Source organism: Thamnophis elegans, chromosome 10 (genome assembly GCF_009769535.1).
Source record: "Thamnophis elegans isolate rThaEle1 chromosome 10, rThaEle1.pri, whole genome shotgun sequence".
Classification (NCBI taxonomy): Eukaryota; Metazoa; Chordata; class Lepidosauria; order Squamata; family Colubridae; genus Thamnophis; species Thamnophis elegans.
The window spans coordinates 33,426,977-33,450,189 of record NC_045550.1 but is presented as its reverse complement, the minus strand read 5'-3'; the positions used below and the strand labels follow the sequence as shown (position 1 = coordinate 33,450,189).

General features: G+C 36.0%; 1 protein-coding gene across 1 annotated transcript in view; it reads left to right on the top strand.

The window, feature by feature from the left end:
- Positions 1–23,213, top strand: part of GPC1 (glypican 1) — a 194,124-nt gene that overhangs the window by 156,130 nt on the left and 14,781 nt on the right. The window contains exon 3 of the mRNA XM_032225564.1: positions 17,828–18,219. Coding sequence (XP_032081455.1) covers positions 17,828–18,219 — 392 coding nt within the window. The remainder of the gene's footprint in view (positions 1–17,827; positions 18,220–23,213) is intronic.

The following is a 23,213-nucleotide window of genomic DNA, read 5'->3' as shown; positions in this document are numbered from 1 at the left end:
CTGTCCTTTCAAATTGAAATATAAGTGACTTAGTGGAGTTATTTCATGGAGATTACAAATTAAAGGTAAAGGTTCCCCCCGCACATTTTGCTAGTCATTCCCAACTCTAGGGTGTGGTGCTCATCTCCGTTACAAAGCCGAAGAGCCAGCGCTGTCTGAAGACATCTCCGTGGTCATGTGGCCAGCATGACTAAACGCCAAAGGTGCATGGAACCCTGTTACCTTCCAACCAAAGGTAGTCCTTATTTTTCTACTTGCATTTTTACATGCTTTCGAACTGCTAGGTTGGCAGAAGCTGGGATAAGTAACAGGAGCTCACTCCATTACGCGGTGCTAGGGATTCGAACCGCTGAACTGCCAAGCTCAGTGTCTTAGCCATGATCCACTGTGTCCCTATGATTACAAATGACAAATGGACAAAAGAAGCGAACATATGAGAAGACAACAAGAATTAGAATTTTATCTATGAGGTTAAAAGAAAAATTAGAAATTTGATTTATTTGATTGTGGTTAAATAATTAGTTAATATTTTTGGGGTTTAAATTTCTATTTGGCTTAGATACTTTCCCTTTTGGAATTGTTTAGTGGTACAATGGATTAATTTTTTATTTTTATTTTTGGAGGTCTAAAAAAGTAATTATTCTAGTAATTTTAATAGCTTTTTTTTCTTTTTTGTATTTACTTCTTAGGAAAGGAATGAGGGGGATTTACCCTAAAAGTAAGAATCTTTGTTCCCATAGATCTCTAGAGATTGGACAGCTAATCTAGATGTCACATTTTATTGTCATCTTTGCATTGTGGTCTGGAAACCTGTACAGTAGTACTTCGCATAATTCTGAAACATTATTTTCATTTTCCTCTGTTGATATTATTAGTAAGACAGTTCAGGAAAGACAGATATAAAAGTTGGTTTATCAGAATTAAAATAACCTTGAAAATGTTATTTCCTCCCGGCAAAACTCTTCTGAGTGCAAATAAATGAATTCCATAGTCTATGGATGCAATCCTCTACAATTTACCCGGGCGTAAATCATAATTAACACAGTGGAGCTTATTTCTTAGTACATGCCCGGGATTGCATTCTAAGAAGATTAATGTGAGTTGTCATTTAAATGATGCCTTGTTAGTTTCATTGTTTACATGGATTTAATTGCTTGAGAAACCATGAACCTTTTATTGAAAGGAAGATTAAATTTGTATGTGGTGTTAGGGTTAGTTCAAAATGTTCAGGCTTAGATACATTGATGTCGCAGTTGAACTATGTTAGCTCAGAAATGCTCATTTTATGTGAGTGAATGAATTCCAATTCTTAATAGACGAAGATTATGGAATAGAGTGGCAGCCTAACTTAACAGTTGTTTCAATATTGGAGAAAAAGAACACCAAAAAGGGAGCAGCTGTGTTGGGCAGCTGCAGTCAGTATGCAAAGCAAGATTATTATGATGTGAACAGATGGAAGGAGCTTTGAAAAGCTCCAGGTTAGAACTAGCACAATTGTTTGCAAGAAGACCATAACCAAAGAAGCAAAGCCAGCTGTAGCAATCCAGTTGACAGCTGCCTGTCATAATTTCTTTTGCTCTTAGAGAACAGACAACTGTGGTTGCATTCCTCTGCACGCTCCAAATTAAGACAAACATGTTTGATCTATTACCCAGGAATGTAGAATTCGTCTGTCACTTACATTTATTCTGGTCTTTATATTTCCCGCAATTGAATAAACAGTGTTGCCAGTTTAAACAAAATGCAAGTCACCTCCTTTTTCCATCGCTTTTTAGTTTTCCCTTTTAACATCTGTTTTGAAGCAAGCAAGTTGTTTCACTTTACTTTTCCTTGTTTTCTCCAAATGAATGCCATGGATCTAATTGTAAATTATATAAATACGGATACATATGTCTATAAAGATGAAAGCAGCAATCATATTCCCTCTTAGTGGGTGGGATTTAGTCATTTAGTTATTTAATTATTCAATGTATGGGGATGCCCATCTCATCCTAGTGGCTCAGGATGGCTAACAGCAGTTAAAAACATAAGGAACTACAAAATAAAAAACAACTGGCAGCCATTGTAAAAATAGATCAAACTAGAGTTAAAATAGTCCTCTCACAAACTCTAACTGATAATCCAAATCCTATATCAAGGAAATAACAATATCTTCAGAGCCTTGCAAAAGGCTGGTAGTATCAAAACCAAGCTAATATCTAAAGCAGGTCTGTCAAACTCCTGGCCCACGGGCTGGATACATCACGAGCTTGTATCCTCCCGATACATCACGTGATGATGTGAATTTTACACCCCTTATCTAAGGAATGATATTTCAAAGAAGAAGTAACCACCACAGAAAAGCCTCAACATCTAGGTACGGTAATTTGACATTCTTTAATTGATAAGATCCATGCTATTTCTCTTCTGCTGGATGACACAGGTAGATAGAAACTATTAGAGAGAGGCTGTCCCACAAATAACATAATTCCATGATTTAATTCAGTGCAAATTAAATTCCAAAAAAAAATGCACATGACTCCACACCTCTATGCCAAAACATCAGGTACCATGACATAGTCTCATGTAATAGCAATAGCACTTAGACTTATATACTGCTTCACAGTGCTTTACTATGCCTCTCTAGCGTCCGAAAATCTGGTTCCTCATTTTACCAACCTTGGAAGAATGGAAGGCTGAGTCAACCTTGAGCCAATCGAAATTGAAGGAATAGAACTCCTGCAGTGTGAGTGGAGTTAGTCTGCAATACTGCATTCTACCCACTGTACCATCATTGATTGATAGACATATCCTAGAAAAACTTAATGCCATAAATCACCCCTGAAATATCAGTGTTCTTCCCTTATATTTTGTGCAATGTCAGTATTTCCATGAAATTTTACTGAAATTTGGAATTTATCTCATGAGATAGGTTTCAGAAGAATACTGAAATCCTGTAACCATCTTGATGAAATTCCTACCATTGTATTGGTTAAGTTTATTGTTAAATTTGGGGTGTTTGCTGATCTACATTGCCAATTGATAATTAAGAGTCCTTGAAAGGAAGCATAGTTGAAGTCAGGATATTAAATTTATGAATACATATTCATAACATATGGCTCTAACATTACTAAAGGATTTTTAAATCTTTCTTTTTAATTGGAAAGACTGAAAAATGTTCGTTTTCCTATAGAAATCAACAGATATGTATTTAGTTAACTAGAATGTGTCCCCTATATTCTGATATTTTTGGAACTGTCAGCAGTTTTATGAATTACATAAATTATTTCATTTAAATACATTTTTAACATGGTTCAGATATTCTTTTTGTCTGCTTTTTACACAAAGCAATCTAGGAGTCCAAAAGTAAGTTTGATGTAAGAGTGGAATGAAGGTACCTCAGGTTTTCCAGATACCACCAAAAAAAACCATACGTCTTTCAACTTCACATGGCAGCCAGAAAAAGTTGGCTTGCTCTAATGAATAGCAGAGAAATAATGCACTCAGATTTGTGCAATTTCCGATATTTTTAAGTGATCAAATCCCAGTAAAATAACAGTCCGTTAGAGGAAAGCATGTAGACTGTGTGTATTGATATGTCTTGTTTCCTGTAAGACAGAATGTTAACAGAGGAATTGACCTGTGTAAAATATGAATAATATTTTTATGTAGGTGTGAGCACAAGTACACACATATACATACACACAATGTCCTGTTTCCGTGGTCCTGTCCTAAAGAAAGGAATTCCCAATATATAACATCACTGAATTCTCCCCACGTGTGATAGTAGTGATAGCAGATAGCCGCTATTTGACCTTAGTACTTCCCTTGCTGGGGAAAAAAAAATCATATAGTTTTGGTCCCTTTTAAAACAAATATAGACTTGTTTTCTTTAATTTAAAGCAAATAATGTAGAATAAGCTTTTCTCATGTTCTGGATCTTTTTGGTTTATTGTCTATTTGCACAGCCCAAATTAATTCAACATGTTTCTGAGCCTGGAGAAACAACTGAACTCCACCACACATCACTATCCAATTCAGTAGCCAATTCGTTCCACTCCCCTTCACTAATAAAACATTAAAGAATGCAGATCAAAAAATTTCATCTGGGCCTCTGGGAAGGAGGAAAACCTTACAGCAGGCAACATTGCAAAATGAGTGGGATTACCTTATCTTTTACTACTGGAATTCTCTCACCCATTATACTAAGGTCTCTATGGGGAAAAAAGGATATTCCTTGGATAAACTTTCCTTGCCCTGTTTTGATTTTTATGATTGGGGAAGACAGGAAAGGAAAGCGTTTAACAGCATTTCTCTTTTTAACTCTTTCTTATCATCTACAGTGGTTAGCTCATAACCCTACTGGCTTATCTGACCATCCCTTGGCCTGGTTCAGCCTATTAGATCTTTTGTCTGTTGGCTTCTTCCCCTCATTCACATTTTGATTCATTTTGTTCAGTTCTCTGAGTGTCTGTGATGAAAGAATTCTAATCTCTGTACATAATTGCAGCTTTTTCCAAGGGATTGGGAAAAAGGCTAAAACCATGCAGACAGATTTTCAGATAAAATCATTTGTAGTTAGCCTCGCTAAGCAAGTTGCTGCTCTTAAATACAGGCTTGGAGTTCAGCACACATTTACTGCAGAGCTGATGCTTTGGGGGGGGGGGGGTCCGGACCTGGTATTTACATGTTGTTTGGATACTTTATCAGCCCTCTTCCTCTTCCATTTATGATTTTCTCATAGCACTTCTCAGTTTTATAAAATATGTGGAGGGAGGGCAAGTTAAAGACAGCCAAGGACATGGCTCCATCTATAATATGATGTCCTGCGTCTAATCACCAATGTGGAATTATCTAAGGACTTCACCCACCTTCTTGGCAATCTTTGATGGAGCTATAAAGGGACTGTCTGGTTTTCACTGGCTTTGCCTTTGCATAAATGGAATTACATGGAAAAATTACATGGCTGGGGAAGAAAAACTTATTTCTATGTTTTCAGATTTTTTTCAGCAAGGAATTAATTTGTCAGAAGCTATAATGAGAACTTTGGGACCATGATAAAGCTAGTGCATTGCCACAACTCTTAGAAAGCCCAGGATGAAAAATAATTAGTTAAATGTTAATAGTAAAAAAGATGTGTTTCATAAACTTTAAAAGATAAGACGTTGCAATGTTAACAGTGAGCAGATACCTTGAAAGCATCTAATGATTCTATGAAACCTACAACCTTGATTCTCATTTACGATATTGACTTGAAACTGAAGTTACCATTCCCAATTTTGGCAATGCATCTAAACAAGAGAACATCTCGTGTCTGGGGCTAATGGTATGCAGCTTCGGTCAATTTTATACAATACTATAGAGCTGTATTTATGAAACCATAAATAATTAAGCAGTCCTGTGTTATATTTTCCAAGCACACATTGTATCTAAATATATTAGCGTGGTGATTACAGGATACAAAAATATCTTTTAATGTGAGGTCAGAGTATGATCATATTGTTTTAAGTCATGTTCAACATTTGTACACCCTCATCTGTGTAGTTCATTTGCCTGCCAGGAATTGAGAGCAATAAAAGTAAAAGAAATTGGTAAGTTATCCTATTAGACTCCTCCCTATCTATCTATCTATCTATCTATCTATCTATCTATCTATCTATCTATCTTTTATTCAAAGCCTCTTTTTTCCCAAGGGAGAAGCTTAGACAAAGAGGAAAAGCAAATAAATATGTACTATATAAATATAGAAGTACAAGCTTTGAATAATTTAGCATTAAAAACTTGTTATTATTAGACATCAAGTAAAAAATACATATAACACAACTTTAATGCTGACTTAATATATTTAAAGAAAGCAAGAGATGTAAATAGATACATGGGAACACTGAAATCCCGCATTTAATGCCTGTTCCAAATTATTTTCCCACCGTTCAATTCTTGTGACAGATTATTTAAAATTAGGGAGACAGATTTAGTTGAATTCTCCCTTTTTTCCTCCTTTGTCAGTCTATACCAGTGATGGCAAACCTTTTTTGGCTCACATGCCAAAAGTGGAGGGAGTGCAGGGAGTCGTGCATGGGCGTGCCATGCCATGCCCATAATGCAATCTGCGACCCCAGCGCTCATGCATGCATGACCTGACCATTTTTGCATGCTTTTCTTTGCCCTCCCCAAGCTCCAGAAGCTTTTTTAGGAGCCTGGGGAGGGCAAAAGCCTCCCCTGCCCCCCCCCCGGTCCAGAGTGCAAAAAACTGGCCCTATGGACAAACCGGAAGTTCAGGAACAGACTTCTGGTTTGTCCGTATGGCTGGTTTTAGCCCTCCGGAGCCTTCAGGGACCTTCAGGAGGCTTCCCTGAAGGCTCTGGAGGACAGAAAAGGTCCCTAAGGATGGCCCTGCAGAGGGCCTTGGGGGGGGAGGCTGTTTTTGCCCTCCTCGAGCTCCTATAAAGTCTCTGGAGCCTGGTGAGGGCAAAAAATGGCCTCAAAAAAAGGCTGAAGTCAGCTGGCCAGCACGCATGCGCAACCTCTCACATGCCCTGGCAAATGACTTCGTGTGCCATAGGTTCACCATCCCGGGTCTATACTTTCTTATGCCTTAGTTCTTTCAGCACCTTCTTTATATACTATTCATCATACTTGTTTTCTCTTGTCAACAATAAAGGAAAGACAATGCCCAGAAACAATTTTTGTAGCCTTGCAATATAAAATAATCTAGGTTTTCATGCAAATATTTATATTTTACTATTACCTGTGACTTAAAGTTGCTATTATAGGTTTTAAAAGTAATGCATATTAAAGTATAATTAACAGGATATGTACCCTAAGCTATAGATTTAAAATGAGCTATATAATTTAATTTTGGAATGTAGTTTTCAAATGTATAAAAAATTATATTCGTCTTTTAAAAGTGATTAAGAAACTTGCACTACATTTCTCTAAATATTCTTTTGAGCCAAGACATGTATTTTTAATTTAAATAATTATGGATTGCTATAGCATTTAAATTAATAAAGGGTCTTTATAATGATATGACTGATAATTGGCTTGTGTTTTCTGTGGCGGCACCAAATGAATTTTCTAAACAGAAAAAAAAAATTATTGTGGTCTGTTTGGGGAGAAAGTGAGGTGGAGAAAAAATAATGTGTCATGTTTATATTTCCAGAACAGCTGCTCAAAACACAAAATCAAGATGCCTCTCCCCAAAATTTTCTGTAACAGAGACTTTAGCAGCTTAACAGTAATGCTTTTTTCCGGCAGGATAGGTTGGCTGAGGGGGGGGGGGAGTCATGAGTATGATAAAGTGCTGAAAAATAACATAATGATGCTGTACTTGAGCAACATCTCCTTTAGGGTATAATTGGAGGCTTAATGTTCATCCACTCTAACAAAGAAGCAAGTGTGCTGGATTTTAAAGGAGGAAAGCTAATGGTTTTAATTACCAGCACTTAATGACAAAGATTGTTTAATTTTTTTTCCATTTTTAATTATGGGAAGAGCTTAGCTAGCCTCAGACCATATCATTTAGAGATCTTCTGTCCACTGTGTATCAGCTCATAGTTTCATAGCAAGAATATTATTGTGATTTTGCATGGTATTTAAAGAGACCAGCTCAGTATTATGAGAACATGGTCTCTGCAGAAATAATTCTAGTGGTCCATTTATCACTGGTTTCTGGATACTACTGTCCACGAGTGTGAAAGCTACTTTTTTTAAAAAAAAAATTCTATGCTAAGAAAGAAATTCAGAACACCTCATTATAATGAAATGGAGTAAATGGCCTGTTCTGAGTTCTTGGTGTGTATTTAAAAAAAATAAGCTATCTTAAAAGCATTAAATTAATTGTTGACCATATAAAGGTCATCTTTCCATCCAGATTCCAGTCCTGCGCCTCAGGAAAACTTTGTGAAGTTTTAAATTAATGACAAATGAGAGAACAAAGTAATTATTCCTCTCCATCATTCCTTGTTTTAAACTGGCTCTCTAAGAAGATACCAACCAGTCTTTTGCAACGTTTAGCTATTTTTATGTTCATGTTGAAACATACACATGTTGATGAAAGAGAATTTTTCATAATACGGATGAGTAAATGGTGTACCAGTAGCCATTTGCATGTTGTTTACCCAGAAAAGGAGTAGCATAATGTGTAAGTATTGAAAATCTGTTTTTTTTTAATCCGTCTTAAGAAATAATGAAAACTTAGAGCAGCCTTTACCAGTTTTAGTGGCCTCCAAATTCCTACATTTCCCGTATTCTCATAGAAGAAGTATCCATGTTTTCTGCTTCAGGGACTTTGGGAGTGGCTTGAAGAAATTTCAGGGAGGAGTACAAGAATGTGACACTTGCATGAAAAAAAATCAGTGAAAAAATGCAATAGAGTTCAAATGAGGTTCAAATAGAATAGGAAAACTGGTGGGGCTGGGTGAACTGATGGGATTAAATATGAGAAAGAAACATCAATGACAATCCAGCAGGAAGCCTGTAACTGCACAGGATGAAGCTAAAGAGGGAAGAAAAGTGCTATGAAGATTGACTCATATGTGGCGAGAAGATCGCTGGTAGGTTTTTGGAAACATGGGAGTGGAAGCCCAAGTGTCCTTCTATACATGACAAAATTTTCATTCTTTCATTCATTCCGTTTGATTTCTATGATCGCCCATTTCAGCCAAGTAACACTGGGAGGCTTACAATTGTAAACTAGCTATAAATAGTTATAAATAGTATTACTATAAATATTATAAAACAGTTAAAACAATTAAAGCAGTAGAAATATCCAAAAATACATGCATACAGCAACCAAGATAATTAACCAACCACTTGGTAAAGCCAAGAACGAGCCCTCAGCACATTAAGAGCCTCAGGCCCAGGTACACATACAATTTTTTAAAGCCTTACAAAATACCAACAGGGCCTTTGAACATACTTAACAAATATTCATCAAAGGAAGTATGAGGGTTTCTGAAACATCAAAGATGGGGCATGATGCCAAAAATTCCTGATTTTTTTTATTTATTTTTTTAGATTAGAAGAGAATAAATCACAACACAACAATCCTGTAACTTAAGGAAATTGTATCCCTGTGTAGCTAGTTCACATAGCATAGCTCATTGAGAACTTTGGGAGCAATGAAGCTATTTTAACTTTTGAATTACAGCTGATAAAGGTTTGGAAGGCTGCTATTGCTTCACTGTAAAGCACTGTATTCAAGAGCAGACTATAGGTTTCCAGATAGTGGGTTGGTTGTTCATTTATTTACTTATCTTCCAACCAGTAATTAGTAAAGAAAAAAAAGGAGGAAAGGGTCATTAAACCTAATTTAGGATGGCTTTCAGAATGCAAGCATTAAACTTTAAAAGGTCTGTGAAAAGAGAAGGCAAAACAGATAGCAGTGTGAATGTCAAGCAAACCATTTTAGCAGACCATTCCACTGTACAACATAATTAATAAGTAACCACCTGCGTAAGCTTCATTTGGAAGTCGTTCTGGAGGAGCACCTTCAAAGATGACATGGAGACATTTCTTTAAAGAACAGCTCCCATCATTCCTGAGAAAATGAACTAAACAAAGGGGAAAAGTTTATTCTGTTTTTATGAATTGACAACACAAAAAATGTCCTAAGGTAGTAATAGCACTCTAACATTCATCCGATATTTTTTATTGCATTCCATAGAAACAAATAAAAAACTATGAGGTTACTCCTATCTGACCTTCCTTCTCATCTGCTCATTTTGGGACATCTCTTGGGTTGGGTTGTTTCAGTAATTATGACAAATCTTACTGTTAGTTACTTAGAATGAGAATTGTGCAACTTAAATTCCTGCTTTAAATAAGAGTTTCAGATACAAGGCAAACATTTGTTTTGAAGTACATGGGAGCATGAAAGTAACATGCATCTTCAACTTCTAAAACCAAATTGTCTTTTCCCAGGATTATGCAGAAACAAAACTGTTATTACGCAAAGGCATGCCATCTTGGGAAATTGAGTAATTGCTTTAACAGTTTGCAGACAAGTGTGACATGCATGCATTCTGAAACATCCTTATGATTCTAAGCATTGCACAACTCTATATATTTATTGTAAACTGCATTTTCAAGAAGGGTTGTGTACAACAATGGAGTGGCAATCCTAGTCAAGTAGCTGACTAAAATGAGCTACAAAGAGTATACCTGAATTGTAGTTTTTGCCAATCAAATCTATTTCTGCAGATTAATGAAACAATGCTATCTGTATAAGGCAGCCTCCCTAGCTTGCTTGCTAAGATTCCCAACAAGTATAACCAGTGCTGAGAATTAGAGGAATTCAAGTCCATATATCTGGACAGAGAGGGAGATTTTAAAAATTGCATCAGGTATATTTCCATGGGCAAGGAGCACTCCAAACTATATCCAATAATAAACGCTGTTTATTATCAGATATAGTTTGGAGTGCTGCTCCCTGAAGCCTATTAGAATTAGAGCTTCTCTTCAGCTTTCTTTGAGCTGTTTCACTGTCTGAAATAAGAATGAATAACATTTGAAGAGAATTCTCAAAGAGCTGTAAAAAACTGTTGCTTCAATAATAAGGTAAAGGTTCCCCTTGCACATACATGCTAGTCGTTCCTGACTCTAGGGAGCGGTGCTCATCTCAGTTTCAAAGCTGAAGAGCCAGTGCTGTCCGAAGACGTCTCTGTGGTCATGTGGCGGGCATGACTAAACACCAAAGGCGCACGGAACACTGTTATCTTCCCACCAAAGGTGGTTCCTATTTTTTCTACTTGCATTTTTACATGCTTTTGAACTGTTAGGTTGGCAGAAGCTGGGACAAGTAACAGAAGCTCACTCTGTTACGTGGCTCTAAGGATTCGAACCGCCGAACTGCCGGGCTTTCTGATCTACAAGCTCAGTGTCTTAGCCACTGAGCCACAGAAGCGTCCCTGCTTCAATAATAATAAGGGCAAAATAAACTATTTTTTTCATCTTTATTTTTAAAAATTCAGATACCCAAATGTGGATTGCTTTAACGCTAACATGTCACCATAACTTTAATATGCCACCAGACATATCAGGGAATTGCGAAAGTACGATAACATCATAGGGATAAATCTCCAGTCCTCAAATATTTTCTGAAACAGAATGTTAGGAGTTCTTTCCAGGCAACAAAGGAAATTGATTTTTATAGCATGGAGGAAAGATAAAATGTGACTATGGTAAAAACCTATGATAAGGAGGATCCTGCCTGGAAACGAAAAGGTTATTCTAACAGTAGGTTTATCCTCTTCTTTCCTCTCACTGGGGAAAATCAATATGTCAGAGCCACTGTGCAGCATAAATCCCTTTAGCCTTTTTGAGATGTTAGGTGTTAAATAAACAGGGCCTTTCACATTCCAGATGGAAAGAAGTATCTTAAAACAGGAAGGCTGCATAAAAACAAAGGCATAGTTATTTTCATATTCCGTTCATTTGCTATTATGAAATATCTATGTAGATAGCGTTACTTAAAATTTATTGCCTGAGAATCAGTATCAGTCCTATTGAGTGGAGCAACTTCAACGTTTTATTTAATTCTTTGCTTTCCCCAAACTTTTCAGAAATACTGCTTCTCAGTAGATCTCATGTCTATCATTCCTTCGCCAAAAAAACAAATATAAATAAAGCTCTTCACTTTTACTAAAAAAACAATATGCTATATATAAGTTGTGTGTGTATATATATGTGTGTGTGTGTGTGTGTTGTATTTGTGCTGATAAATTTGTGCCGATAGACAGATAATAGAAGCAGTTAGCTTCCTCCCATAATTGGGGCATACCAGGGGTTGTGATATATATATCTTCCTTCTGCAGTGTGGCCTTTGCAGGAATCTCTGTTCCCCTAAGGAATAAGCAAATAAGCGGACCAGAGGGGGCACGCCATGTGTGGCACCTGCATCCCATGGATGGGGCTTCGCTTCTTTGTGCGGCCCAGTTGCTGACATGCTGCAGCCCCTTGCCAGTCCATGTACTGGGGGTTGGGGACCCTGCATTAACTAAAACTAAATAGCAGACAGAAGAAAACTGATGGTAAAGGAACTGATGGAGAAGGTTCTGCAAAGCCGTAAATAACATACTTCAAAATATTTCAGAAGAAATATTTTAGGCTTCATACAAGCATCGGCACAATATCTTTCTGTAATTCATTAGAGCAATATGTCAGGGTTCCAAATAGCATCCAAAATTAAATCAGAGTCCAAGGCAAAGTATTGCTCAAAGTGCCAATTTATTAAGAATCTGAGGTTGGCACATCTGGGAAAACCCGAATGTGAAAGCTTCCCAGTTTTCCCCACCCAGTTGAAAGTTCATGATCTTACCCCCACACCCACAAGTCCATCACATGGTCCATTCTTCCACTGCCATGCTGGCAGTTTCACCAGTTCTAGTCAGGTGCAGAGGTGCATAGACAAAGGATGACCTTGGCTTTCTAGAAAAGAATTTTATTTTGGCTACATTTAACTGCGTACAATCCCCCCTCCCATTTTCCCACAATAGAAAAGGCATAGTAGAATAATAGAAAGTGTGGCAGGCCAAAGATCCAAAAGGAATGTGGCTGCGGGCCTGTCACAATATTTTTTTCACAATTCTGTGAAATCTGAAAAAAAATATATTTCTTTAAAGTATTAGCTCTCTAGGTAATGTGTTCTACCTTTTAAAGCAGAGGTGGCTGAGGAGGCTTAAATCATGCTGGCTCAGGAATTCTGGGAGTTGAAGTCCACAAGTCATAAAAGGGCCATAGTTCCTCACCACTGTTTTAAAGTAACTGTCATAGAAAAAACCTTGCTTAATGAATTTGAATTTAAAGTGGTATTGCATAAGATTTGAACCACTTCCACTGCTATTTTCAAAGCATGCCTCATCTTTAACAGTTAATTGGATAAATGCCTATTTCATAATTAGTCATTCTATAAGGCAACAGTTTTTGGAGAATGCTTATAACTTCCCAAAACTCACAATGTGTTCATCACCCAGAAAGTTTTAGAACCCTTGTTCAATGGCTATTGAAAAATAAGTAAAAAATAATGCATATGTCAATTTTAAGAAGCACTCATCTTTCAGCAAGATGATCTACTTTGAAAACTAACTTTTCGTCTGTACATATTATCTTCAGACATAATTTGCCTTCTCCAGATCTAATGCTTTAGTAACCTTTCTTTTAGAGGACTATAAATGCATTAGACTTAATATAGATTAAAATATATAAGCTGCTTTGAACTTATTCATTGCAATTTCTTATTAAGTATTTACACTGACTTGTACATTATATTAATTCATACTGTGACCAATCTTCCTTTATTCATGAGAATTACTAAAAGAGGGCTTTTGTCCTACAATTGTACTTTGAACCAGCCTCTTAATTTAGACTAATTGTGGTCTTATTTTTATCAATAAATTATTTTACAGCAGTTGTCTTCATAAGGCACTCGTTGCATCTCATAATTTTCAGTGAACTGGACATACTACATGTGAATTCTCGAATCTCATTATTTGTAATAATTTTTACATTCTTTCTAGCCTGTAGTAGAAGAGATCAGGCATTAAGCTGTTATGGTTCTGACTGTGGTTCCTAAGCTTTTCTCATATGATAAACAGAAGCTAATCTGAACCTAGTATGTATCAACATGCTTGTTACCATCACATATTTCTCCCATGTTATTTCTTCTCTGGTTTTAAATTACAAGTATTATGTTTTCTTATTGTAATAACCAAGTTATTAGGTCCTTGGAGACTTAATTAAAAATTGCATGAATTCTCTTAAATCAGAGAGATAGTTCTCACCTGTCAGAAACTTGTAATATTGTAACATTAGTGAATATAGAAGAACTACTAATCTTTAAGACTAAATTACACCAGAGAGTTGTAGTTGAAGTATATGCATAAACTTGTCTTGTGATATAGTTATATCAAGAGATATCTTATTTGTCTAAAAGAAAGATTATGTTTTGTCCATTTGCACATGTAGATTGTCCAGAATGGTTTTCTTGGGACACTTGTTGTACTTAAAGAGACATCAATATATTGGAGAGTGTTGAGTTAAGGATCAGTCCTGGGTCATATAACCTTCAATATTTTGGGAGCTGCAAGAAATAATAATGTTCATTAATTAGAGAAATAGATCAAAGAAACATTGAAATTTAACAGTGAGCTAAATATAAAATTCTGCACTTCAAAAACATAAATAATAGATGGCGTTAGGATAGAATAGCTGATCTGGTAGGGCTACTTCTGCAAAAAATCCTGGAATAGTAGTGTGATATGGCAGAGGAGGAAGTGGAGGAAGAATCTACAGATAAATTACTTCCAAAGCACATGAATAACAATGTCTGATTCAGAGGTGGTATTCTAATGGTTTGAACCGGATTGTCCGAACCGGAAGCAGAAATCACGGGTGGCTCCGCTCACCCACATTCAGCTCTATGGCATCCCATTTAGGCCCCTTTTTTGCCAAAAGCACATCCGTGCGCATTCACATTTGCGAACCGGTACGAAGTTAAGTGTATACCACCCCTGGTCTGATTCTCAGAAACCGCCTGAACAAGTCCCTACAATTTTCTTAGCAATTTGTTTCAGTAGTGGATTACACTCATCAAATATCTGAAAGAATGCTACATATATATCAAAGACCCGTTGCATAATGTATATTATTGCAAAGTGCAGGATACAAAATAATGGATAAAAGGTATTGGAAGGCAGACTAGAACTGATACCTTAATAATAAGAATAGCTAGATGGTGGAACCAGTTGCCCAGAGAGGTATATTCCACTGGTTGGAATCTATTTAGAATTCCTTAATTTGGATTCCTGCATTAAGAAAGAAGCTGGAATGAATGGCCATAAATGTATCTTTCCAACTCTTTTGTCCTCTGGTATTACCTATTAAGGTGATGCCCAAGCAATCAGCTCAATTTTAATGTGTACCAGCATTAACATTTAAGAAACTGAAATATTTTCTTTTTTATGGATGGATGGAATCATCACCAGTTTGTGAATTATTTTGCATTTACAAATGATTTTAACTGTTCCCTATTTTGGAAATACTGTTAGAATGAATAGATTGTTGAAACATTGCAAAAACAATGAGCCATACCATTTTAACTATTAGTTTGAAAAGCAGTATATTTTGAAGGTCTACAAAAACTTTTTGCTCCTATGAATGATTTTTGGGCCTTTATTTAGTTTAAAGGTAAAACACTTCAGCCACCTCTTGAAATATTTATATTTCTTCCTCATAACCTGCATGTATAACTGCATATTATCTCTTTGTAGTAGAAGTATGATTGACCAACTACTATAGCAAAATTGTTCTGGCGTACCTAACAGACTTTGGGACCCCAGAGTGATATGGAGTTCATCAAGTGGTTCATTGATGTCGCCAGGGGAGTGATGGGGTGGTATTGCTTTTTATTTATTTATGTTCTTAAATAAATAGCTGTGATCGGAGAGAATCAAAGAGAATGGTGCTATTTTTAGTGGATACTAATATCAGTCAATGCTGCTCCATCCAGATACTATGGTATGTAAAAAATACTTAGTCTGATTCAATAGAGTAATATAAATTGACAACTCAACATTTTATAATTTCTGTTCAGAATTTCAAAGAAAAATGTAGATATAGTTTTATTTCATAGAAGGTAGAGAAAATAAACTAAGATAAGACAATGGAATAGAATAGAACAGAACAGAATTCTTTATTGGCCAAGTGTGATTGGACACACAAGGAATTTGTCTTTGATGCGTATGCTCTCAATGTACATAAAAAGACCAAATACATTCGTCAAAAATCATAAGATAAAACACTTAATGATAGTCATAGGGTACAAATAAGCAATCATGAAACAATCAATATCAATTTAAATCGTAAAAATACAAGCAACAAAGTTACAGTCCTGCAGTCATAAGCGGGAGGAGATGGGTGATAGAAACAATGAGAAGACTAGTAGTAATAATAATGCAGTCTTAGTGAATGGTTTGACAGTGGTGAGGGAATTATTTGTTTAGCAAAGAGTTGGTGTTTGGGGAAAAACTGTTCTTGTGTCTAGTTGTCTTGGTGTAGTAGTTCTAACAGTTTTATTTTTTAATATCTTTCATCATTTTTTTCCCAACTAAGCTAAGGGAAATGAAGAATGCTTGGGATTCCTAGGATAGGAACAGATTTTTGTGTGAAAGGACTGTGAATTCAATGCAGTTATAAAGCTAAAATCTTTTACAACATGCTCTGAGATATATTTGTTTTCATTCTAGGTATGCATTCATGCAAGATTCTTATTTACTTAACCATTTTTTTCCAAATAACCCACATTTAGCTGGAGTCACACCACATGTTCACCTATAAATCATTGTATACAAACCATAATGTTTATATTGACAAATCACTGAGCAAAAACCAAATAAACCGTATTTGTGTGATTTTAGGCCAGGTTTGTGCTTTTTCCAGCTGATTCTGATTGGTGGAGATTGTCAAGTAACTGAAAACTAAATAAGAGTTTCACAGATCTGGAATCAGTACCACCAATTGATTCAAAGCTAGGATGATTCCCTTAATTTTCTCTTTTAGGGTTAATGGAGCTTTTAGTTCTTATTTTTCTGTTTTACAGGGAATGCCTTGCACTAAAGTGCACTAGCATTATAGTATTTAATGACCTGCTGCCTGTTAGTATAAATATTCACAAATGATATCTAAAAGGAAATAATGTCTCAGCACCATGGAAAAATGCTTTGAAAAGATATAGTATTTGCTCTCTTTTAATAAATGTTAAATTGGTGATAATGAACCAGCATGCTATCTGTCATGTTGTACCTTTTAAATCAAAAAGGGTTGGTAAGTTATCAAATAATTTTCTAAATGTCCTCTTTTAATACCAAAGGCAAATATTGAAACCTTTCAGTCTTCATACATAGAACTACTAGATATATTTATTATTGATATATTCTTTTAAATAAGATGGTAAGCTTAGGCACATATATTTCTGTCAGCAGAAGTATGGGAAATAACCTTTTAGCATCTTTTAATCCCTTTGACCTTTTATGGTATTGATTTATATAGTGATTTGCACATATTATCTTGGGAATTAAGCAGTATGATCAAATTGAAATGGAATTGTTGTCTGTCACTATTTCATTAAAAATATGTTTGGGCATATTTCACATAGATAATCTTTTGCCAAAATTTCATCAGTGCCTGATTTTCAAATAGACAATAAATGAGAATGAATGTAGCGTTGTGTCTTACACATTCATGGTAATGTTGAAGAAGAAGAAGAATGCTGGGCATGAGATTTTTGGGAGAAATATTTCACAGTTCTGAATGTGAATCTGGTTTTGCATCTATGCAGTCAAACAACCCAATGCAAATGACAAGTGTTCATTTTCTATGCTTGAAGCAGGGGTGGGTTTCTCGCCCCGTTCCAACCGGTTCGGTTGGAACGGGGCCGGCGGCGTCCTCGTGCACGCGCGCAGCACACGCATGCGTACTAGCGTCTGTGCGATGCTCCAGCTGCTCCTGGAGGATCGCGCAGGCGCTGTATGCGTCCTGCGCATGCGTGGAAGCGCAGAACTTGTCAAAACCGGGTAAGGAGGGCGGGCGGGTGGGCCCTTCACCGTTCCCGGAAGTTACTTACCTCTGGGTTCGCCGACCAACCGGTTCGCGGGGACCGCCGTGAACCGGTTGAAACCCACCCCTGGCTTGAAGATACAAGTGCACTAAACATACCAGGGTTTTTTTTTTTCATTTCTTTTTAGTAATGGTGCAATAAAGTAATTTGAAGATGTCTTTAATTCAGGTTAATTTCATTCCAGAAATTCCAGATTCTTTTAGTGACCTGTTTCTCCTACTTTTTTGATTTCAGGTTACTTCCAGGATTTGTTAAACAAGTCAGAAAAGGCACTTTATGACACATTTCCTGGTATGTATGGAGACCTTTATCTCCAGAATGTAAAGCTTTTCAAAGACTTGTATAGTGAGCTGCGGCATTATTATCGAGGTCCCAACATCAATTTAGAAGAAGCCCTCAATGAATTTTGGACTCACCTGCTAGAGCGGCTTTTCAAGTTGATGAATCCCCAGTACCAGCTTCCTGATGAATATATGGACTGCATAGTGAAGCACTCAGAACAGCATAAGCCATTTGGAGAGATTCCAAGGGATCTGAAGCTCAAGGCAACAAGAGCCTTTATTGCAGTTCGTTCCTTTGTGCAGGGACTTGGTGTGGGCAACGATGTTGTCAGAAAGGTCTCTCAGGTAGGTCAGCTTAAATTCCTGAGAATTTTTTAAATTACCTATTTACTCTGGGGAATATATTTACTGTTGTATTAGACAAGGCAGACGAATTCTTCGATTGGTGCAATTTCTGCTTTGCATAATTGATTACCTCAAGCAGAGAGCTCCCTTCAGATTTGTGAGTGCTGTTCCTGAAGTTTTGTCACAGCAGGATCCACTCTGCAATTCAGCAAAGCAGTGGGACTCTTTTCATTTTGAGTGTTAAATTTCTGGGAGGTTTTTTTTTTCCTTTGCTATATTACATCAGATCAATCTAGTGTCTGATGTACTGTTGTGGGGGGGGGAGCAATAGTGACTACCAAAGCTAAATACACTAGGAGGGCCTGGCTAGATGGCATCTGGATATTGAAACCTGGAAGCTACCCAAAGTCATTTGCTGTGTCTATAGAAGGAAATAGTAACAACATGTTAGGTAACCCTACTGAATAGTCAAATGCCTTCAGTAACTCACAAGGATAGAATATAGTTAGAATTAAAATTTATTTACATTTGTGGCTAGTTTTCATTGAATTCTAGATAACATGGTGGTCATCTTGTTAAAAAATGAATTGTCTTAGAATTATTTCATTGCAGCATTGTTGATTCCCCTGCCACTTTCATACTACTGGTTTTTCCAAAGTCATGGTTTTTCTATCAAAAACTACAATAAGGTGAAATGGAGATATTTACAATCCTATCATATGGCATTTCCAAAGAATTATAAAAAGTTAAATCATAGTAGCTTCAATATTACTGAAAATATTAAGGGAATGAGTCTGAAGGAAACAAAATATCTGTAGCTTTGCTCTAAAACATGTCCGTCATCTTTTATTCTTGATATTATAAAATGCACATGAACAGAGAAAGAATGTGCAGATTAACACAATAAAACACTGAGGTTTTCAGAGATTATTGTTATTTTACCTTCAATGGAAAGTTACATGTTTTTTTCAACACAAATAGGCCTGTAAAATACATAATGTCTTCAGTTCATAAAGAAAAACAAATAACTCAAGTACCCAAATGTTTTACGTATCAAGGTGGTATTATAAATAATTTGAAAGTGACTGAGCCTTTATGCACAGCAGTAGCATTGGACTTTTGGGCCATCAAGCAGATTGAACACAGAGAAGAACATAAGCTATATAAGAAGCTGGCACATAAAAGTGTAAAGTTTTCTTGTTTTCCTTTTGGGTATTCAATATGCTTCAGGTTTAAAATAATATGCCACTTGCGCATGAAAGTGTGAACTAGCTAGTTTAACCAGTCTGCCTTCATTTCCTCTTTCCTGGGTGCTCCCAATTCAGAAGTTCATAAATTTAGAGATTAAGTCATGCATTCCAGGACAAATGACTTTTCTATGTCAGTAAATGCATTTATCTCCTGATTGGAGGTATGTGAACCAGAATTATTTTCCAAAGTAATTTTTTTGCATTTACAATTTGCCAAGAAATGTGTGTAAGCATATTTGGGATAAAACAGCTGCCACACTTTTTGTCATGCTTGCTAAAGCTTTGATGAGTGGCAGAGCATAGTAACTATAGTTTTTCTGGTGTATGTCTGTGAAAGCGGGGGGGGGGATACATTTGAATGAAGGTAGCTTGAACTAGTGGAGTGAAGTTGTTCAATACATGCAGGGAAGGAATAGAAAGTGAACACAAGGAAGGAAGAGGTGGAAGCTGCTTGGAACATAAAAAGACTTGTGTTATAGAGTGATGCGGAAGTACAATAAAAATATTCTATTTCTTGTATTTATCCTCTAGTCTCATTAGATATCCCCTTGCAAGTATCAATAGTAAAATAAGCTTTCCTTTAGTATATCAAAGAAATGATCAATCATACAGTGCTGGAGAATAAACATTTAGAAACATTGTATTTCCTGTGCTTTGTTTGCAGAGGTTTGCCATGTAATTTCCTTTATCTAAGATAAAATACACCTAATTTGCATGATTGCTCAGCTCTGTGTTCATATCTAACTGCAAAGATTTTTTTTATTTATTTCATATTACTTAATATGGATATAGCAATCTGTACCATTCTTGTTGTAGTTGATCCTTATTCAGTAAAATCTGCTGTAGATAAAGCAAAGAAAAATACACTACTTATAAACCAGCCTTAGAGAAAGCTAGTAAATTACATAAAGAGAAGGACTATGTTTTTGGTCAGCTCAAGCAACATTTACATTTTTAATTACTTAGGCTTCTTATTTTTGCTACCATTAAAGTTCCTTACTTGTCCCAGCTTTCAGGACTTGTATCTTTTGAACATTTCAATCATTTTGCTCTTCAGTTTGCCCTTCAGTTGAATCATTACATTCCAGAAGCTCTCATAGAAATAGAAAGATCTGCATGCAGGCTGGATTGAAAGAATAGAGAGTGAAAGCTGTTCACCAAATTGTCCATTATAGGGGCTCTTCTCACAACACCGAACACTCTCTTTCCCAGAAATGGCATAAAGCATTACTTCCCCCGTTAGTTATCCTCAATGAAGAGTAATTCAAACTCTTCTTGACTATTTTAAAATATCTTTATTTTAATATGAGTGAAATATTTTGCTGTTTGATGGCCAGCCTAGAAATCTCTGCCAGACTTTTCTTAGCATATGTGAGATTTTACAACCTGCTAAGAAAGCATTTTGTATTATCCACAAGATAATCCCTGGTTAATACTTTCACATACCACTTTAATTCTGCTGGCAAGTTAGCAGAATTAAGGAAAATAGGCCAGTGCTGGAAGCAGCTTTTTGAATGAATCCACGAGAGTGCGTTTCACACACTATAAGGTGTTTTTTCAACAGTCCCCCTATGATAAGCACCCTATGGAAGTTGGTCAGTTGAAAGAACCAACACAACAATATACCTTTGATTTTCTCTGTGACACGCTAGATCATGTGAACATTTTCCCCTGATCTTCTAAGTGTATTGACTTCCGGATAGCGATTTTTGTCCAATAATATGCTTCCTTTTCATAGCACTAACCCGAATTAATAAACAAATTGAATGAGACTTTTTGTTCAGATGTAATAGAATTATGTTAAAAGATATATCAGCATAACAAACTTCACTGTGAGATGAAACTGCACTATTTAGGCACCAGATCTATTTTAGAATAGTGTCCCAAGGCCTAGGGACAAGTTATAAAGCTGGGCGATCATAATTAAGTGATTTTTAATCACTTAATAATTATATTTACCATGAAATTAAATTCATATTACATTTTTAATGTCTCATGGTTCCAACAAAATAAACAAATAGTTACAGTATAATAATGTCATACTTTATTCCATTAAGTAATGTTAATAAAGGAATGTTTCTACCATACATCCTTCTATAAATTTAGACTAGCTCTCCAGATTGCAGTGCACTGTTCTGTTGGAAAACCATACCAGTTTCTAAGAGCAAATGCTTGAAAGGCATACCATAACATATATTTTTTTCATAATATCACAGAACATTTCTCAACATGTCTTCAGGGGACCAGGTTGGAGAAGGCTGGAATTGGCCCTTAGGCTCAAATTAGATTGATGTGACAGACCCATCTGTTAAAACAGATGGTGGACTTCCCCCATAGCCCTCTCCCTCCTCCCATTCCTTTATCCCCGGTGGAATTCCTCTCTGTCCTTGGCAGAAGAAATCAGGGCTTGAAACAAAGAGTGCTCCATCAACATACCTCCTTTTGGCCTCAGGTTTGAGGTAAACTTCAAAAGAAAGATAGTATGTTGTTCCACATAGTGGAGAAATAAAAAAAATCCAATATAAATTCTAAATCATCCTCCAGTTGAATTATTATTATTTTTTGCATTCCAGAATTGCGTCAATATTTTTAATATAAGAGAAAATGAAGAGGAATACACTAGCTCCTTCTTCCCCTCATCAGTCTTGCCCTCATCATCCTACCAAGCTCTTTATGTTATGTAGGTTCCTGGGATTTCCACATCAGCCAGCCAGACAATTCTGATACTTAGAGAACTTCAGAAGACTTTTATGGAATGTCCTTTTCTAAATCAAAAAGCAGATAACTGCTTATAAGAAGTGATTATCACAGAGAAATAAATTTACTGATAATATTGCTACAATTTACTCCGTAGTACATACACCTGCATCCACTGAGAAATATTTTTGGTGGATCAAAAAACACATTCCCTTTAACTTAAACTTAATAGACTTGGACAAGTAGTTTGAGGAAACAGTATAGAGGATTATAATACATTTTCATTTTGCTGTTACACTCTATCCAGGTGTCTTTTTTCCTCACAAAAGACCTGCCAGTTTTCTGTTTGTTTTTAAGGTGAATGGTAAATACCATATATGTCAAGCAACAATTCTTGGAGTATTGGTCATTTTGCAACACAGGTGTTGTAACAGTTAAAATTCTCCTTTTATGCTATAGGTTGGAAATGACCATGGAGCAAGGGGCCTTGTTTTTGATACCATCATTTAGGTAGAATAAATACATGAATCCAGTCTTATAAAGGACTATTTATTACCACATTGATTTAATTCTCTCTCTTCCCCCCACGCACAACTCACAAAGGCATGTCAGTGCATTTCTCAACTTAGATCATAAATAGACAATATTGACAGGTGACAGCTTTCATAAAATGTAATTGTTTATCAAGAATAAAGTATTGCATTATTGCTGTGTTTGTTGCATTCCATTAGACACTAAAATCCAATATATCCCTGTATTAAAATAAATCTGTATTTTAATTTTGTTTTTTAGATTTCTGTGTATGTGTCATTCGAATTCGCTGTCTTCAAGTTTTATAAAATTTATGAAAATATGAATCTTTTTAAATCAAGAAAAATTGCTCTACGGCAGATTATAAAGTCTAAACTAATCCCTAATTCAATAGAGATTGTGTTCATCATTAAAAATTCTGACCTTTTTGTATCCTTGATGGATAAAAATAAGTTAATCAATTTCATTTGAATGGACTGATTATAGACTTACCATATTTATAGTATAAACAATTGT